A 17,338-nucleotide genomic window follows, 5' to 3' on the forward strand; every position below is an offset into this window, starting at 1 on the left:
TTATTCTATCTTTAGACTTTGGACTTCTGAATTTCTTAAAGCAAATACTGCAGACTTTATTTTCACAAAATTTTTATATTCCTCTACCGATTCTATCGCCCGTATTCACAAACATTACTATGAGGTTTCACAGTGCGCGTGGACGCACAGGGTGACACGCGAACCAATCATAGAGCTCTATTCATCGCTGTGCGTTCGATTTGCTGCTTCACTTTTAAGCAAGCATCGTTTGTGAATACGGGCGTAATCATCTCTCCTTTGTCACGAAGTAAATTCTTCTCTTTACAAAATTTGCATTTGCATTTAGACCTATCCTATAGCTGATCTTAATAATAAAACTATAATACTGAAATACTAATGAGGTACTGAAGGAGACCAATTACAATTAATCGAGGTTTATTTTTATTGTGAGGCCACTAGGGTCAACTGGTAAAAAAAAATGGTAAATCCTACTTATCTGCATAAACTTAACCTGCATACTTGGTTACCAACCTCTTTAGAATTTGTAAAAAATTACATAGCACATTGTCTACATTGTTCTTTTTACATAATAATAACTATCATGCTCTGAGCAATGTTAATCTCGAATACATAATACTCTCAGTGACGGGTCGTTTAACATCAAACTCGCCTTTAATAAGATATCAAATCTTCTTAACCCAAAAGTAGAAAAAAGTTACATCAATTAACAAAATTAAAACACTTGATTTCAGTGGGCACTAGAACCCACGACCTTACCCACGAATGCAGATAAATACTCGTATGGGTTCGATCCCACGGCAATACAATTTTACAGCATCCAGTAATGCAGGATCCCGCAACACTGGACTGTCGTGTGAATACACATTTAAGTGTGTTTGAAATCCAGACGGATCGGTTTTTTGCGGGACTCTCCAAAGGGGATGTCGTGTGAACATTAATATTAAAACACAAATAGTTACTACTAAACAGGTGCTCCAACAGTTCCTGCAAAAAAGGTCTTCATAGCCTCGACTGAGGCAATATTGGTTGAGTAAGGCTTTAATTGCCTCGTAAGGGCCTACAAGTTTAATACATAATTTAAAGCTACATATGTATAAAATAATTATAATAACAATTTATCTACCCAACTTCACTGAGTGGGTTTGATTGGCAGCCAATTTGCAGGAATGCTGAGTAATACTGAGTATATTATATTGAAGTGCTAGAATCAATCCTAAGTCTTAGCTCATAATAATATACTGTGGTCTTACTTATTCAATTACGACGTGAAACGGCAACCCTAACATTTCTTGTTTCCTTTTATTACATTGTAAATAATAAAATGGAGCTACCTAGTTTATATTTTACGCTTCAAACTCAGTTGCGGTTTGGAGAAAAAAAAACTTACAAAACAAAAGTTAAATTTTAATATGTTGAAAAACGTGTGTGTTTTGTCATATCTTGTGAGTAAGAATGTTTTTGAAATACTTTATTTGAAAAGGTTATTTTGTCCACATTTCATTCACTAATCTATCACGCAATTTTAGGTCCTTCAAAGCATAATTGAAAGAGCCGCTGGCGTAATTTACACATAGTGGGTGATGCTGACATTCTCTATAAATATGTTGCAGTCAAAACTCATAATCAGTCAAAACCACTATTGACTGCAAAAATCAGTCAAGTGGTTTTGACCGATTCCCATAATCATTAAGACTTTTGACTGATTTTTCCAGTCAAAAGTGTTTTGACCAAGGCGTTAGTCAAAACCACTTTTAACTGAAAAAAAAAACGGTCAAAAGTGCTTTCGCTTGATTTAAAATTTTACCTATCAGTCAAAAGTGATATTGACCGATTATGAGTTTTGACTGTAACAAATACATCAATTAAGTTTTATTAAGGTNATGCTGGCAATTTGGTTACAATGGTTTGCGTATTTCTCCTGAGCATTTATCGTCAGTTGTAATTGGTATAACATAAAAACACTAATAAAATAAAAACCAAATATTATATTTACAAATTTTCAGCGAAGATGTTGAACTAAGACGAATTTTTCCAAGAGAATTCCCCCAGGATACAGTACGGCGAAGTGGTTCATTGGATCCAGAAGTGTGTAATTACTGGGTTGCTCCATCTTACTTTAGCTTTGACAAACGTAAAAAATCTGTCAAACTCCATACAAAAAGCACTGGTTCACGTTATAGTTATTAGTCACCGTTAAAGTTAGGTGGTGCAAGCAACAGCCTAAATCTTAAACTGACGTTTCACGTTACTTCTTATATGTATAACAAACTTAGTAAAATCTTAAACTAGATTTGACGTTACTTTTATATAAAACTAATATAATAAACTTTTAAATAAAATATATCAAACTTTCAGCATTTAGGGCGATATAACGAACTGAAAAGGTATTTTAAGTATCCAAAAGCCCAACTGAACAGCCACTTTGAAGAGTTGGAATGCTATGAAGATGGTCAAAAAAAGGTAACGACTAACTCATTATTAGTTTCAACATACTAAAGTTTCGCCACGATTACACTATAATTATTTTAATTGGATGGCCCGTGTCATCAGCTAGTTAAAGGTTGTCACTAACTTGAAGTTAATAATGGCTAGTTATAACGATATTGGTTTATTGACGTCACACACCGTTCCCTATAATTGTGGTTAGAAATCGTACACCTCATGTCACAAAGTGAGACTTAGCGAAAGCTTGTTTTGATGTTGTGCTCTCTACAAATACAATAGGGATGTTTCCTGAACCAAGAGTTTGAATTAGTCCGTCGGTTAACTCTTAAAAAAAATACTCGAAAAAACTTATGAAAATTGAAAGTAATAAAGCGCGTAAAAGAAGAGGCCCGTGACGTCAAGGCGTGCCTAAAAGTGAAGCACAACGTCACGCGGAACTTCAACGCATCATAACTTCGTAATTACTCGTTTGATTGCCAAATAAAAATACACATGTCCAATATATTTTGATAATGTAATTGACGGACTAAAATATTTTTTTTTAGGAAACTGGCCTATTGATAGCACTTTAGATTGTAAATTTTTGTTGCGAAATGGCACGTATTACAACTGCATAAGACACCGCTGTGTTTACATCGTTGTGATGTCGTGACCATGTATTAGTTAGATCATTAGATTAATGAGCCTGAGAGGTTCAGTCACCTCTAGAAATTGTTATAGTATTTTTCAACTTTGGGATAATCATTTCAATAATGTAATCATATACTAGTTTGTTTGTTTTTTCAAAATTGTTACTTAAGGCGAACTTAATGCCATCGGGAATTCTTAGCCAGCTATCCTTCATTCATCAAATATTCGTTTAGCAGTGAATTTTGTCGTCTCAATAATATTTAAAGGAATTCTGCCAATTCATAACACATAATATAATCCAGTCTATTGTCAACCTGATCTTGTTGAATTAAATGTCGCCATATTGACATTTTGGTGGTTCCGGTACTTTAAATTAAAGGTTAATAATGCGCTCTTTAACGCCACAGATCGCCATTTTAATTACCATTATCATTTCACTTATTATTATTTTAGAAAAAACACAATATGTACTCCACCACCTTGTTGGTAACAAATTAAAGTGTATTTTGAGTTAAATATCAAGAGACAGCATAGCATAGTAGCATATCTCTTAATGTTTAACTGAAAAGTTTTATTAAATTCACTATATTAATAATGGATTTGATGACCTACTTGCTTTTTTAAATAAATATTGTGTTGATAAAAGAATTATCAACCCGTAGTTTTATGACAGTAGGGATTCATTACTACATACTTATTACCTACACTTTTATTTATCACCTAAAATCCGGAAAAAAAAAACAGGACGTCCACTGCTGAACATAGTAATAATTTTATTATGCCTCCCTCAATAATTGCGACATCGCCCGGTTGGTAGCGGCCTCCATCCAGCGCCTTCCTAATACCTTTATGAGGTCGTCCCACGCTCTCATCTAGGTAGGTCCTACATATTTGTTGTCTTTGTTACAGCTTTGTAAAATAGATTTGGACCGGCACTCGCCGGATGAAGACAACTACTATATGACTTCAAAACAGGAGAGCCACGTCGACCGCCGTAGAGTCTACTGCTTCATGCTGCTTTGCTTCACGGAAGATGAGCTTGACAGGGTCGTTGCTTCGTTTTAAATTAAATGTGAACCATAAATGTTTTTGTAGGGACTCATAATATAATTATATGAGTAGAACTTTTTTTGTGAACCTTCAAACGACAGCAGATACCTACAAAATCATATCGGTAAATGTGTTGATTGAACAGATATTGCTTTAGCATAATCCAATGATTCTACCAACGTTATTTTAAAATATCGGTAATCTCAAGTGTATCATTTACCTAGTACCAAATAAATATTTTTTCTTTTTTCTTTCAATATAAAAAAGGTTCAATCAAATTCGTTTCCGAGAAACCATTTCTGATCGATGGGCATTTATCGTAACTCGTAAGTGATGACAGTCACACGTATCGTTTACGCCTAATCGATGCATTACAACAATAGACATTACATAACCTAAAATGGGTCCATACGATGCTGCAAGTTTCTCCCGGATACGTAGTCGAATATCTACAGCCATATCTGATCTTGGATAGCAATCACGTTAAGATTCGATTCTGTGTTTCCCATGGCCAATAAAGTAACTTTGAATGCACTGAAACAAAGTGAAGTGTCTATCCTAGGTCTATTATGGTTATGGTGCATTCACATACATGGCATGAAGATGGATAACAATCTGGAATTAAACCCATGGGCGCTACCAGTTTTTAGGTCAGTGGTGGCATTTTGGCTCATTGGAAGGGCATCAGATGCTTTGACGGAGTCCCCTGCATTTTAACACTAAAAGATTAAAAATATCGTCTAAGTAGTTGATGCAATTCACGAAGGCGAGTGAGCTTTACATGTGTGGTGGCTGGCTACTGTTCGATTTTCAAACGTTTTGACAGACTACACTATCGTTATGTGCATGTATATGTTACGGTTAATGTGATAAATTGAAAATTATTAATAATAACCGGTTATTATGAATAATTACCGACAGTCGCGGTAAAAGTGATAAATTAATCACATTTAACAGTGATTATTTAATAATTCAACCTTAGTACTAACAAATTTCCTAAAAGAGAACAACATCTTGTGTACGTGCTCGTGTACAGCCAATTTTTGAACGTTTTGATATCATATATTAATATANGAGTTTGGAATGTTTCTTGCATAATATTACTTTTCCATGATGCCTATAACATAATGTTTTGATTTAAAGTGAAAAATAGGTTAAAAGGTGCGGCGGGGGTGGAACTTGGGCCACCCCTAAGCCGCCTATTTAGTTTTATACACACTTAGATGACCTCATATTAATCACATTTACCAAATCATGCGGTAATTATTCATAATAACCGGCGATTATTCATAATTTTCACATTTATCACTTTGACCGTAACATATATACGAACACCCAGAAGTAAAACTCACTCACCTTCGTGAGTTGCAATGCAAGAACTATATGCATGTAGAGGTGAACCATTTTAAGGGGAAGGCAGTGTTTTCTTCATGCCTCAAGATCTGCTTGCCCCGAACTCTACGCATTATCATATAAAATACAGGCCATGTAGCAATGTAAACACACCTTTATGTATTATTTACGGTTGACCAGTGGCTCCATTATTATAGGCTAGCAATCAATTCTTATTGATATTACATTCTTATGGAAAGGTCCTATTGATATTACCAAAATCTATTTTATTTTACTATTATTACCTATCTGTTCGGAAATAACATGTTAAAGAATGCATAACATAGGAGCTTTTATTGCAAATAATACAAAACAAACAGTTAAATGAATACTAAGTTCATTTTGTGAAGATCGAATTTGCCACCTAAGTCCATCTCGTAGACCGATTGGACCTTATCTTCATAAGGTACTCGTTTGAGATTATTGTTGAAAATTTTTTGAGTAGGAGAAATTATCATCAAAGCTTTACAAAACAATTAAAGCTTTTTCTTTATTAATTAAAATTTCAACAACACCAGCGTTGATACCGTCGAGGCTCTTCTCTTGAATCGAGAAATCATTGAAAATCACAACAAATGTTACATAACTGAAAATCTGGTGTTATCTATTGTGCTGACATAAAGTTATGTCACACGATAACCTTGTACTGGTTATAGTATACAATTAATATTCATATATTTAAAGTAGGACGTCTAACATCAGCTCGTGAATGCTTTCAATGATTGACCCAAAAATAGTGGTCGCAAGGAAAGCGATAGGAGTCATAGGTCAGAAGCGCGCGTCGTCGGTCTACCTCATGACGTAAGGCGGCCAGTTGGGAACGGAGCTGCAACCAGCTATTGTGGCTATAAATCTAATGTATTCACGAATTTTGTAATGCTACGAAATAAGAAAACCTTATCTACCCAGCAACCATCTTGCAGCGGTCCAAGTTACAATGCTCATCATCGATGACATAATTGACATTTTCATTTCGACAACCAGTTTCTAACCAAACAAAACAAGTGTCAATTAAAATAAAGAATTACGGGTCTCTGTTTATTATGACGCTTGTGACCACTGCTTAGTCGACGTCAATCTGCAGTAGGTACTCATAAAGTACTAGTGCAGTCGCGCTTTCTCCATATTAATTGTACTTAATACAGGACTTCAGCTTGAGCCTTTTAGAGGGGAAAATTTGTCCAGAATGAAAAGTAGAATCTTCTTATTATTATAGCAAAGCTCATGGCTTGTAACCAAGATTCCAGTTACCATAATTGGTATGTTCCATAATGTCGGTTGCCTGTTGACGATTCCGATTTACTGAAGTGTGCATGATACGTCCAACTACTTAGGCTGGGTTGCACCATCTTACTTTAAGATAAACGTCACATAACTGTTAAACTCCATACAAAAAACACCGGTTATCGTCATAGTTACGGTCAAATTTGAGTGGTGCAACTAAGCCTTAGAGTAACTTATGATTTTTGTTAGAACGTGGTAGAACTGATAGATGTTTGCATGAACTGTTGTTTTTATTTTTCATACGAAATATCAATTGACTATAGGTATGTTTTATGCAACGTTTTGACGAAATTTCGACTAATAAAGATTAAGATCAAACCGTCTAATTAAGTTAGACCTTACTGTGTACACTGAAAGATATGCGCTTATTGTCTTATTACATCTGACGTTTCTGTGAGAACATTCTCAACTTAGACACTCATCAGTAATCAATTGGACACAAAATAATCCAGCGCAAAATGTGAAGCCTTGACCTTTACGCATGAATGTTGAGTTCGCGGTTAGTGCTGCATTATCATTATAACAAGTGTGTTTTTATGAATAACATACTTTAACATTATGCAAATAAGAACTACTTCAAATAATAATGCATCGTCTTCCTAATAACTTGATGCTATTAAATTAGGTAAGTATGCACAAAACGCTGAACTGGTCAGCCAAAATGTTTGGCGTTCCCATAACCTTATAAGAATGTGGATATCTAAATACTTACTTACATAATCTTGAAGATCCCCCTAATCTAAGGGAGATTGGTAATCAAGACTGCTCTTAATTACGTATTTTATCACAATTGGCATTCGCAAGATGAACAGGAGCAGCTTGCTATCATCATTAAGTAAAATAGAAGTATACAGGTACAAGGAGACATTTATAGATTATTATACTTAGTAAAGTTGCACCAAAACTAGATAGGTACCATGATAACATCAATATTTAAACATGTTTATATTATTAGTATTTAACAGTAAACAATGGATATATTGTAACTTAAACAGCCTTTGTCAGCAATCGCTCCACCCTATCAATGTCTAAGCTGTGCAAAGAAAGTACACGTAACGCTAAATTTATTGCAAAATATTACAGTACTCGTATATCACTTGCTATCAGATATTAAGCATATTGCACAAAAGATGTACCGCCATCATTCGTTTTGTTGTAACTTCGTCATCATCATTCATGATCGTTCATGATGTGAGCTTATGTGTAAGATTATGTTACATGCATTCTACGCTTTCATCGAAGTTCAGATACGCTTGAAATTGTTTTACTACTCGTATTTCGTAATAAACAATGTCATAAGTGCACAATAAATAACTATTATTCATCGCATTCGTGCTTAATAATGAAGTCTGTGAAGAAAACATAATTGTTACCTTTTGTAATCCATTTATCATTGACATTTGTATTTCGATTAAATTATTTAGAATAATTTGCCAGGTATCAATTTAGATGCTTGCAAACACTTGAATAGTGTTTGTGTGAAATCTTTACGTTCACTTACCGTAAGCAGATGCAGTGGGGTCTGCGGGTACCGCAACGAAGAGGCTCGCGAGCCCAACCACTGTGTTGTAACCATATTACAAGAAATATATAAGACAACCGCGAAGATACGTAATCATCACATAAACTAAGTGCTCTTTCGAGAAGATAGTCGTAAGCTGGAACCAAAAATAAAAATGAAATTGGTCAGTAAACAAGTGAACAGTGAAGTGCTTGTGCCCAGTGTTTTGTGGATGTGGAACGGTGTTAAGATTGCTGGTTTTGTTTCAGTTCGTGGTCTTCGCCTTGGTCGCGGCTGCTCTCGCCGCTCCCCAGCAATACCCACAGGATGTTCAGGTCGTCCGATATGAGCTGAACAATGGCAGCCCGGACGCTTACAACTTTGCGTAAGAACAATAGTTCTGGCAACTCACGAAGGCGAGTGAGCTTTACTTGTGTGTGTACGTGTACATGCACATGATATTGTAATGTCTATCAAAACTTTTGAAAAACGAACAGTAGCGAGCCACCACATATTATGTAAAGCTCACTCGTATTCGTGAATTGCAACAACTAGGTGTAACACTAGTTTGTAACTTGGAAGTGCTCAACACGGGGATGATTCTAATTGTTGTATTATTTGCAGATGGGAGCTGTCAGATGGAAGCAAGCATCAAGAACAAGGTCAGCTGAAGAACCAAGGAACAGAAAATGAAGCTATCTCCGTGCAGGGCCAGTACGCGTGGGTGGGCCCTGATGGAGTGACGTACATAGTGTCTTACATTGCTGATGAGAACGGCTTCCAACCCACCATCGAGCAAGGCCCTGGAGGCGCCGTCCCGGCCGGCGTCATCGCCTCTCTCGTTGGTTAAATCAATACCTCAACTTTGGCAGTAACGCCATCATGTAAATAGTACAAATTAATGAATGTGTATATAATATTTATATACTGATTCATTAGAATAATTAATTATACGTTTATTTAAAAGACTTTCTATTTTCTTTACTTACGAATTCATGAGAGATCCTACACGAACTGTACCGCTGCTAGCACAAAAAACTTTCGATTACGCATTAGATACAAGAAAATGACTACTTGGCTGGATAATTTTAATACTTACTACTTGGGGGACGCCTATAACCCTTTCAGACGCTTATGCCCGTTTTCAACATCAATCCCTAATTTTTAAGTGACCCCTAGTATGGCAACAAATAACAGGATTTTTGTTTTCATACGGGTCACTTAAAAATTAGGGATTGATGGTAAAAACGGGCATTATTCTTCTAAACGCATAATGAGGAATGCTAACTTATTATACGTTTCTTTGAAAATCATGTTAAAGCGTAACTTACCAAACACATTTTCATGAAAAATGTTGCCAAAATGATATCAACATAATCATAATCGTTTGCATTGTGAAAAAGTTATGACATCTCATATAGAGCCACGCTCCTAACTCTACACGCCCTGCATCTATAACTCCTAAATAAACAAACTCTACCTTAGTCAATGTGACACGGCCATTTCGCTATCATCACATGGCCGTAAGGTGAAAAATTATTAAATAATATATTAATATATTGTGTTTATTATTTTCTTTTCTCTTACACTATAGTCCTGTAAGAACAAAACGGGCAAGCAATGATTTTATCAGTGAGTCAGGGACGAAACCGTGTATTTAAGTCTATTACTATATCCTGAATATTTTCTTTACCTGGTATAATCTAAGCCCAATTTATGAGGTTTGAAAAGAACTAAGTACTATGCGTTTAAAAAAAAAGTGCGTAGTGCCTTAGCGATTCGCTCGGCTCGTCTTGGCGGGGGCACTCCACGAGAAAATGTCCAGGTATTTAGGTCCACCTTCAGCCTTTTATAAAGAATATATAAGAATTGTACATTATTCAGGGCTATTTGTAAACACCAGCAACCGCGCAGGACTAGATAAGTACTTAGCTGACATCATTACCGACTGAAACGAATTATCTGCTACCGATATTTGATATTCTCCCGAAGAATAAAAACTTATAATCAACAGAACTTGCTCCGCGGTGCAGATGACGTGATTAGGATGTGTCATGGGTTCCAGATGTGGCAGTAATGTCATCAGTCTCGAAACTGGCGAGTTGTCACCAGATCATTCCTCGTCAATAATATCATCAGCAGACAAATCCCACAATGCCAATATTATACAATTCACTGGAAATTACGAAGGGTCTTACAAAGGGAATTGAGCGATCTTCACAAATTAACTAAACAACTTAGACGTTCACAGGCAGTTGACATGCGTAAAACTTTTCGGAAACCCAAAAACTGGTCCAGTCAATGTATTCTTAACTTTACCATTTTGAAGTGGGTGGCTGAAACCAACGACATAACTTGCGTATATGTTTTCACAATAATATTTTAAAAATTAAGGCTCCTGAACCACCGGGATCACTTAAAAAAAGAAGAAAAAAGGGTGCATAAATGACATCTAAATATACAGTGTGTCCCAAAAAGTTGTGTCAAGCCGAAGCCCAGAGGTAGAGCTACACTAGGGCTACTCAAATCACCGTGACTTTTGATAGTTTTCGAATTATGATTTTTTGTACAACATACAGGATTTTAGTTTACATTCGTGTTATGGATGTAAATACATCGGAATCAGCTAGGCATACTATTCATCTAATAATAATTGAAAAATCAGGTATGTAACTTGACTATTCGCGCCACAGTGACCAAAAAAGTGCCTAAGCACAGAAATTTAAAACAATCATAACTCGAAAACTATCAAAAATCTTGGAACATACATGGGCTTCGGCTTGACATTACTTTTTGGGACACCCTGTAATATAACTCAAAGGTGACCGACTGACATAGTGATCTATCAACGCACAGCCCAAATCACTGAATGGATCGGGCTGAAATTTGGCATGCAGGTAGATCTTATGACGTAGGCATCCGCTAAGAAATTATTTTATGAAACTCCACCCCTAAGGGGGTGAAACAGGATCCACGCGTACGAAGTCACGGGCGGCCGCTAGTTGTCCAATATTTCTTTAACGGTTAGAAATAGGAGAAAACGTTAAAAGTATCAGTTGTAGAGAACTGTATCACTGTTTTTATAAACTTTCGCGTTCCATTTCAACTGAAATAGAGATACACGGGTCTACGGGCGAGTACATAATAATAATGAGCGACATTTATAAAAAAAAAAAGATTTAGCGGCCGCCCGCGACTTCGTACGCGTGTATCCCGTTTTACCCCCTTAGGGGTTAAATTTTGCAAAATCCCGTCTTAGTGAGCAAATACGTTCGTCGTTTAAAGGAGCCCCTATGTAAAATTTGAGACTTCTAGCACTTGTAGTTTCTGAGATTTCGTGATGAGTGAGTCAGTCAATCAGTGACCTTTCGCTTTTATAGATATTATAGATGTCGCGCTGAGACCCGTGTCTCTATATTTTAATTGCATAACTGGATTCCACAAAACTGGACTGTCGTGAGAACTCACTTTATGTGTGTTTGAAATTCGAACAAATTCAAACGGATCGGTTTTTGCGGGACCCTGAAAACGGGACGTTCGTGTGAACGATAATATTAAAACACGTAATTATTATTAATATTTATTTATTTGGTATAAAATAAATGTTCAATTACACTTCAAAGGCACTAATTACAGCATTTAAATTTTGGGAAATCATGATCGAAAAACGGGAAAAATATTCGAGACTCAATCACTGTGTTAGACAATTAATTAGCCCTATGCCAACAAGTTTACATGGAACCCTCGGTACGTCGGTACGCAAGCTCGACTCACATTGGTCTGATTTATTTTTAACTTTTATAACACAAATATAAAAAGCTGGTTGGAATGATTAATTTGCATGTGCATTTTAATGCAGTTAGGTACCATAAGCTTTTCATGGTTTTTCTAATTGCATAATATGTAAATTAAAATTATCGACGAAATTCTAAGCACCTGCGTAAGGTCAGGACATATCGCAAGTTATTAAACATTTACCTCTACATTGACCTTAACATTTAGATTTTAATTTAAATAAAATTTAGGCTGTGGACATAATATGCTTTATTTTTAAGACAACTTTGTTCCCAATACTACTGTTAAAGGCCGATAGATCTATTCTAATAAATAAAACACTGAATAGGTACTTAACTTTCACATTATATTTACCTCATTTTAAATACGATAATTTAACGTTTATATTTTTCACAATTAACAATACCTACTTACAGGATACGGGGAACTCGGCTCTTATAACCTGAAGACAGATGAGACAACAAGATTGAGGTGAAATACCTACTAAGGTTATGTTAGGTATGTGGAGGGTAGTTGAACGGAAAGCATGGTCGATCTGTTTTATTGCTTTAAATGTACTGACTTTTATTTTTATGTAATGACCTTAGTTTAAAAATGTTATTATGTGGACTAATGTGTAGTGTGTGTAGTGAAGTGATAAATATGCTATGCTATTGTGTGCCGTGTGTCTGCAGCTTTATGACTGAGATTTCTTTAATAAATCGTTAAGCCGTAGCACAGCCGTAGCTTTATAAGCAGTGTCACTTATGTTATCTTCATAGTTTGCAATAGAAAACCACCAAGGAATAGAAATGGAACTGGTAATTAATTTTAAGATATTATTGTTCAATTAATGTTGTGTGCGATATTTGCCTACATAAACCGTAATCTTTTGTTCTCATTATGAACTTTATTCTCATTAAGTAAGCAATTACATATTCATATTATTATAAAAATAGCCATAACTAATTTTGTATGAAGTCCTATATTTAATTAAGTTTGTGTCTTAATTACCTAATCATATAAAATTCATTTTCGACAATGATTTAATTTTAAAGTAATGTTAAAATTATGTTTCACACACGCTCATGTTGCGGAAGTGTAGAAATAACATCATCAAGCATAGGTTTACTGCTTTACTGCATTCCTCAAGTGGCAAGAATCAGAAGCAATTTGTAAATAAAAATTACTAATAATCCTGTTAACCCCTCGTGGTAAGCTAAATGCTTATATTACAAGTGTCGAATACCACAATATTCGAGCCGCGCACGCAGCGGCGAAGTTCAAACCCGCGTTCCTCGATCACGAGTCGACCAGTCCGACCTCTTCACCGTTCGGCTATTGTGGCTTCATGACTAGATTGTAATTAAAATATTAGATATTCTCATTTCTTTCAGGTTATCGTACTATGTCTAATTGGTCTTGCCGCAGCAGCTCCCCAACAAGACAAAATCTTGTAAGTTCAATAATTTAAACTATTTGTCTCTAAACCGTTCCCTTAAATGCATTTAATAATGTACAATTTTTACAAAAAAAATGTGATCATGTAGTAGGTAACTCTATGCATTTACATGAACAGAAATCACGTCTTCGATGATTTTCATTTCGTTTTAAGCATTTTACCAATAAAGTATTCCTTTTCAGCGTCAATGAGAAAGACTTCATCAGTCAGGAATCCATCATTCAAACCGTAAACCACGGTAGCTTAGCAGTTTATGCTATAATAAAAGGAGAAGCCACGTTCGTCGGCCCTGATGGCGTCACCTACGGCCTCACTTACTCCGTAGATACGGAACCCAAATTACAGGAAAAAAATGAGCTACGGGAAAGCGACAAGGAAAAAGGTTACAGGAAAAACTTAAGGATATACGAGTAGACGGGTCGGTGAAGTTTAAGCCTACCATTGCTTGTAGCTGCCATCGGCAAATAATTATAAAGAATATTACATTATAAATAGATTTCTATCATAAACTTCTTGGTTATTTATTTTTACGCATTTAGTTTAAGTTTAGTTGAGCTGTGCAATACCTACATTATTAAGCTTATGATTTAAGCTTAGGTACCTACCGTATGAAGCTTTCTTGCCTCATAATACCACATACTGTGTATAGCTTGTTATGATTGATTCTACGAGTATAATAACAAAAAAACATACACATCCGTTAACATCGTACAAGCTAGAAAATCATGCAGTTAGTATTATTATTCGTTCTATTTATGAAACGCACTATTCGTAAATCAAATATATAGGAGTGAATTCCTGACTCTATCAATTGTCTGACTCTCCAATGACTGTTTTACAATCCAAAATTCCAACTATGACCTGTGAGAAGTAGGCCTGCTTACGAGTACCTACCTAATCTAGGTATTATAAAAATATTGTAATTCTTTTTCGTGTAGGTGTAGGTGGTGACCTACTTATGGTGACTGTAAATCACACATGTGATGTGATGCAAATAAATGATTTTTTAAAGAATATTAGTAATTTATATTTACAATCCCGTTATCCCCCCGTGGTAAGCTAAATATTATATACTTGTGGTACTTGTACGAGTGGGTTCACCACAATAGTCGAGAGGCGCAGGAATCGTACCCGCGCTCTTCAATCACGATTAAACTAGTCCGAAACCTGTTCGGAATCGCCGCTTCAAAATAATTTAATTTGAAAGTTATGGTATATCTATTTGTGTGCATAATTCGATTTTTAGGTCAGAATAATAATTATTTTTGAGGCTAACTCTACGTATCTTAAACAGCTTACCTTGTCCACACTGCTGGATATCCCTCAATGCATGCGACTGGACTGAGATCCTTAGCTATTTTTTGCAATAGCATATAGCTGCTGCATATAGCTGGAGAGCGTCGTGTCCTGCGATTGTCATTTGTCAAGCGACTATACGCCTTATTACAGTTTTCAGTTATTAGTCGGCGCCCTGTAACTTCTTGCCGCTGTAGCACCACAGGGTCCCGTACGTAGTGGCGAAGGTCGATTTAGCGAAGTACCTATCTACGTTTTAGCGACTCATGGTCATGGTGGTAGTGGTACGCTGGAGCGAAAGGCTACTAAAACGAAACACTCCCGGCCGAGAAAGTAATTTTGACGACCTAGAAGATCTTCATTTTGATTTAAGTACTTATATGAAATGTAAATTACGTACCTATATTCAATTTTTAATAATAAAAAAATACAAAAACACATTTTGACTCGGTTACTATGTACGAAATAACATGTTATTTTCATAAAATTAAATTGTTACTAAATGTCATTGATCAACAAATAAACTTTTAATGTAAATAAAAATTAAGCTCTCCTAAGTCAGCAAAGTTCTTTTTCGGCCGCGAGTATTTCGCTTCAGTAGCCTTTCGCTCCAGCGTACCACCATGAGTGTTTTTCGCTAAAACGACCTTCGCCACTACGTACAGGAACCAGCACCACAGGCTTTTAGTTCACAGGTAGTGCAACGGCAACGGCAACTTGGACAGCGACGACGATGGGCTTGGAAATGTAAGTTTATGTGAATGTCGCAGTAAGATAGATAAAGCCGTAATATAGTTATATACCTAGGGATATAATTATATACCGTAACATAGTTATACGAAAGCGATTCATTACTATCTCACTAGAAATATACCTACTTAGTTATAAAACGGCCCAAGTTTAGTGATATACTTATATAACTAGATTGAATGAAATGAACATAACTTTCTGAATCTTCAAATATTGCCAATCAAAATTCAATGCCAACATTTGGAAAGAGTCTTAATTGTCCCATAGACCTTTGAATTGACCTCATAGCGCCAAAGCCTCAGTTGTGCAATAATTAACGTGTTTGTTATTGTGACATAGGGTCCTATCCTAAGCATTATCCTAATCCTGATAACAAAACGTTAATAAATAAACTAGCTGAGTTCATCATCATCATCATTTCAGCCATAGGACGTCCACTGCTGAACATAGGCCTCCCCCAATGCTTTCCACGTTGATCGATTGGTAGCGGCCTGCGTCCAGCGCTTCCCTGCTACCTTTACGATGTCGTCGGTCCACCTTGTAGGTGGACGTCTCACGCTACGTTTTCCGGTACGCGGCCTCCATTCCAGAACCTTGCTGCCCCATCGGCCATCAGTTCTGCGTACTATGTGCCCTGCCCATTGCCACTTCAGCTTGCTAATCCGTCGGGCCTGAAGACGAAAGTCTACAACCATGTGTGTTACCAGTGATAACTTATGGCTCGGAAACGTGGCCTCTCACTATAGGCCTTATACAGAAGCTCAAAGTTGCACAGCGTGCTATGGAGAGGGCTATCAGCTTGGTGTTTCTTTGCGAGATCGAATCAGAAATGAGTTCGTTTACGGATTTATTTAAGAATAAGGTTAATAAAGGTTAATAAATTACTTAAAAACTGATTTTTAATTTGTGGTGTACCACCAAAAAAATCAGTTTTCCTAGAACATAAGTAGTAAGTAGAGTATAAAGGAGTAGGCGTTTCAAGTGGACAGTGGACGAAGACGAACCCATGACCTGAGACAGACGTTTGTGTCATTAAATTATTCTAATTCTATTAGAACAGTAAAAATAGAAGCCAATAGTAAAAAATATTAAAACAGACGTGACTACGACTGTATTCGGAGGAGGGTACAACATATTCAAATTATCAAGTCCTCGAGCAGAGGCTCAGGATCAGACAGTGTGTACTGTGCACTGTGCACTACACAGCACTCTGGGTTCGGGATGATTCGGTAATAAATAAACAATTTATTAATCTTTGACATTATCTTCTACTACACCATTATACCTACCTACTTACCTACTCATTCTATTTGAGGCGGAGAGGAATGCAACAAATCGGGATGGTTTTTGTTTTCACATGAGTGAAAAAAAAATCAAACAAGGAAAACATAAAATATAATAATAATAAATATCCTTGGACATTTTACACTGCGCTTCTAGTCCCAAACTAAGCAAAGCTTGTACTATGGGTACTAGAGAACGGATATAAACATACTTAAATACTTTTTTTTTTTGTAAATACATACTTATTATACATAGAAAACACCCAGTCCAATACAAACAAATATGTTCATGCACACAAATGTTTGTACTGTGCGGGAATCGAACCCGCAACCTCCGGAATAGTAGTCCGTTTCGAACCACTACACCAAACGGCCGACGAAACTACCAAAACTACCAAAAACTCTTTACAACATCAAGACATATTTTACTTGACAGTTAATAACTATGTCAAGTTGACATGGATGGCACAAACGACGTAAAACGTCAAC

The 17,338-nt window shown here is 36.1% G+C and overlaps 2 protein-coding genes across 2 annotated transcripts; both read left to right on the forward strand.

Moving 5' to 3' along the window:
- The first annotated feature begins 1,391 nt into the window (after window positions 1-1,391).
- Window positions 1,392-4,122, forward strand: LOC114351474 (uncharacterized). Its single transcript, XM_028302715.1, has 5 exons — window positions 1,392-1,424; window positions 1,509-1,555; window positions 1,986-2,067; window positions 2,338-2,442; window positions 3,967-4,122. Exons 1-5 carry the CDS (start codon window positions 1,392-1,394, stop codon window positions 4,120-4,122), a joined length of 423 nt encoding a protein of 140 aa, XP_028158516.1.
- A 4,282-nt stretch (window positions 4,123-8,404) lies between these two features.
- Window positions 8,405-9,414, forward strand: LOC114351481 (cuticle protein CP14.6-like). Its single transcript, XM_028302720.1, has 3 exons — window positions 8,405-8,468; window positions 8,554-8,669; window positions 8,909-9,414. The coding sequence occupies exons 1-3, from the start codon at window positions 8,460-8,462 to the stop codon at window positions 9,132-9,134; spliced, it is 351 nt and encodes a 116-aa protein (XP_028158521.1). The 5' UTR covers window positions 8,405-8,459; the 3' UTR covers window positions 9,135-9,414.
- The last annotated feature ends 7,924 nt before the right edge of the window (window positions 9,415-17,338 follow it).

This window comes from Ostrinia furnacalis, unplaced genomic scaffold, assembly GCF_004193835.3.
Source record: "Ostrinia furnacalis isolate ACB-3 unplaced genomic scaffold, ASM419383v2 OfSCF1146, whole genome shotgun sequence".
NCBI classification, from domain to species: Eukaryota; Metazoa; Arthropoda; class Insecta; order Lepidoptera; family Crambidae; genus Ostrinia; species Ostrinia furnacalis.

Excerpts from the sequence above, each read along its gene's own strand:
- LOC114351481 (XM_028302720.1), top strand. Across the intron at positions 8,670-8,908 it reads CCGGACGCTTACAACTTTGC|ATGGGAGCTGTCAGATGGAA; the intron begins GTAAGAACAATA and ends TATTATTTGCAG.
- LOC114351474 (XM_028302715.1), top strand. The coding sequence starts at position 1,392 with ATGTTGAAAAACGTGTGTGTTTTGTCATATCTT. Across the intron at positions 1,556-1,985 it reads GCTGGCGTAATTTACACATA|CGAAGATGTTGAACTAAGAC; the intron begins GTGGGTGATGCT and ends ACAAATTTTCAG. Across the intron at positions 2,068-2,337 it reads GTGGTTCATTGGATCCAGAA|CATTTAGGGCGATATAACGA; the intron begins GTGTGTAATTAC and ends TCAAACTTTCAG.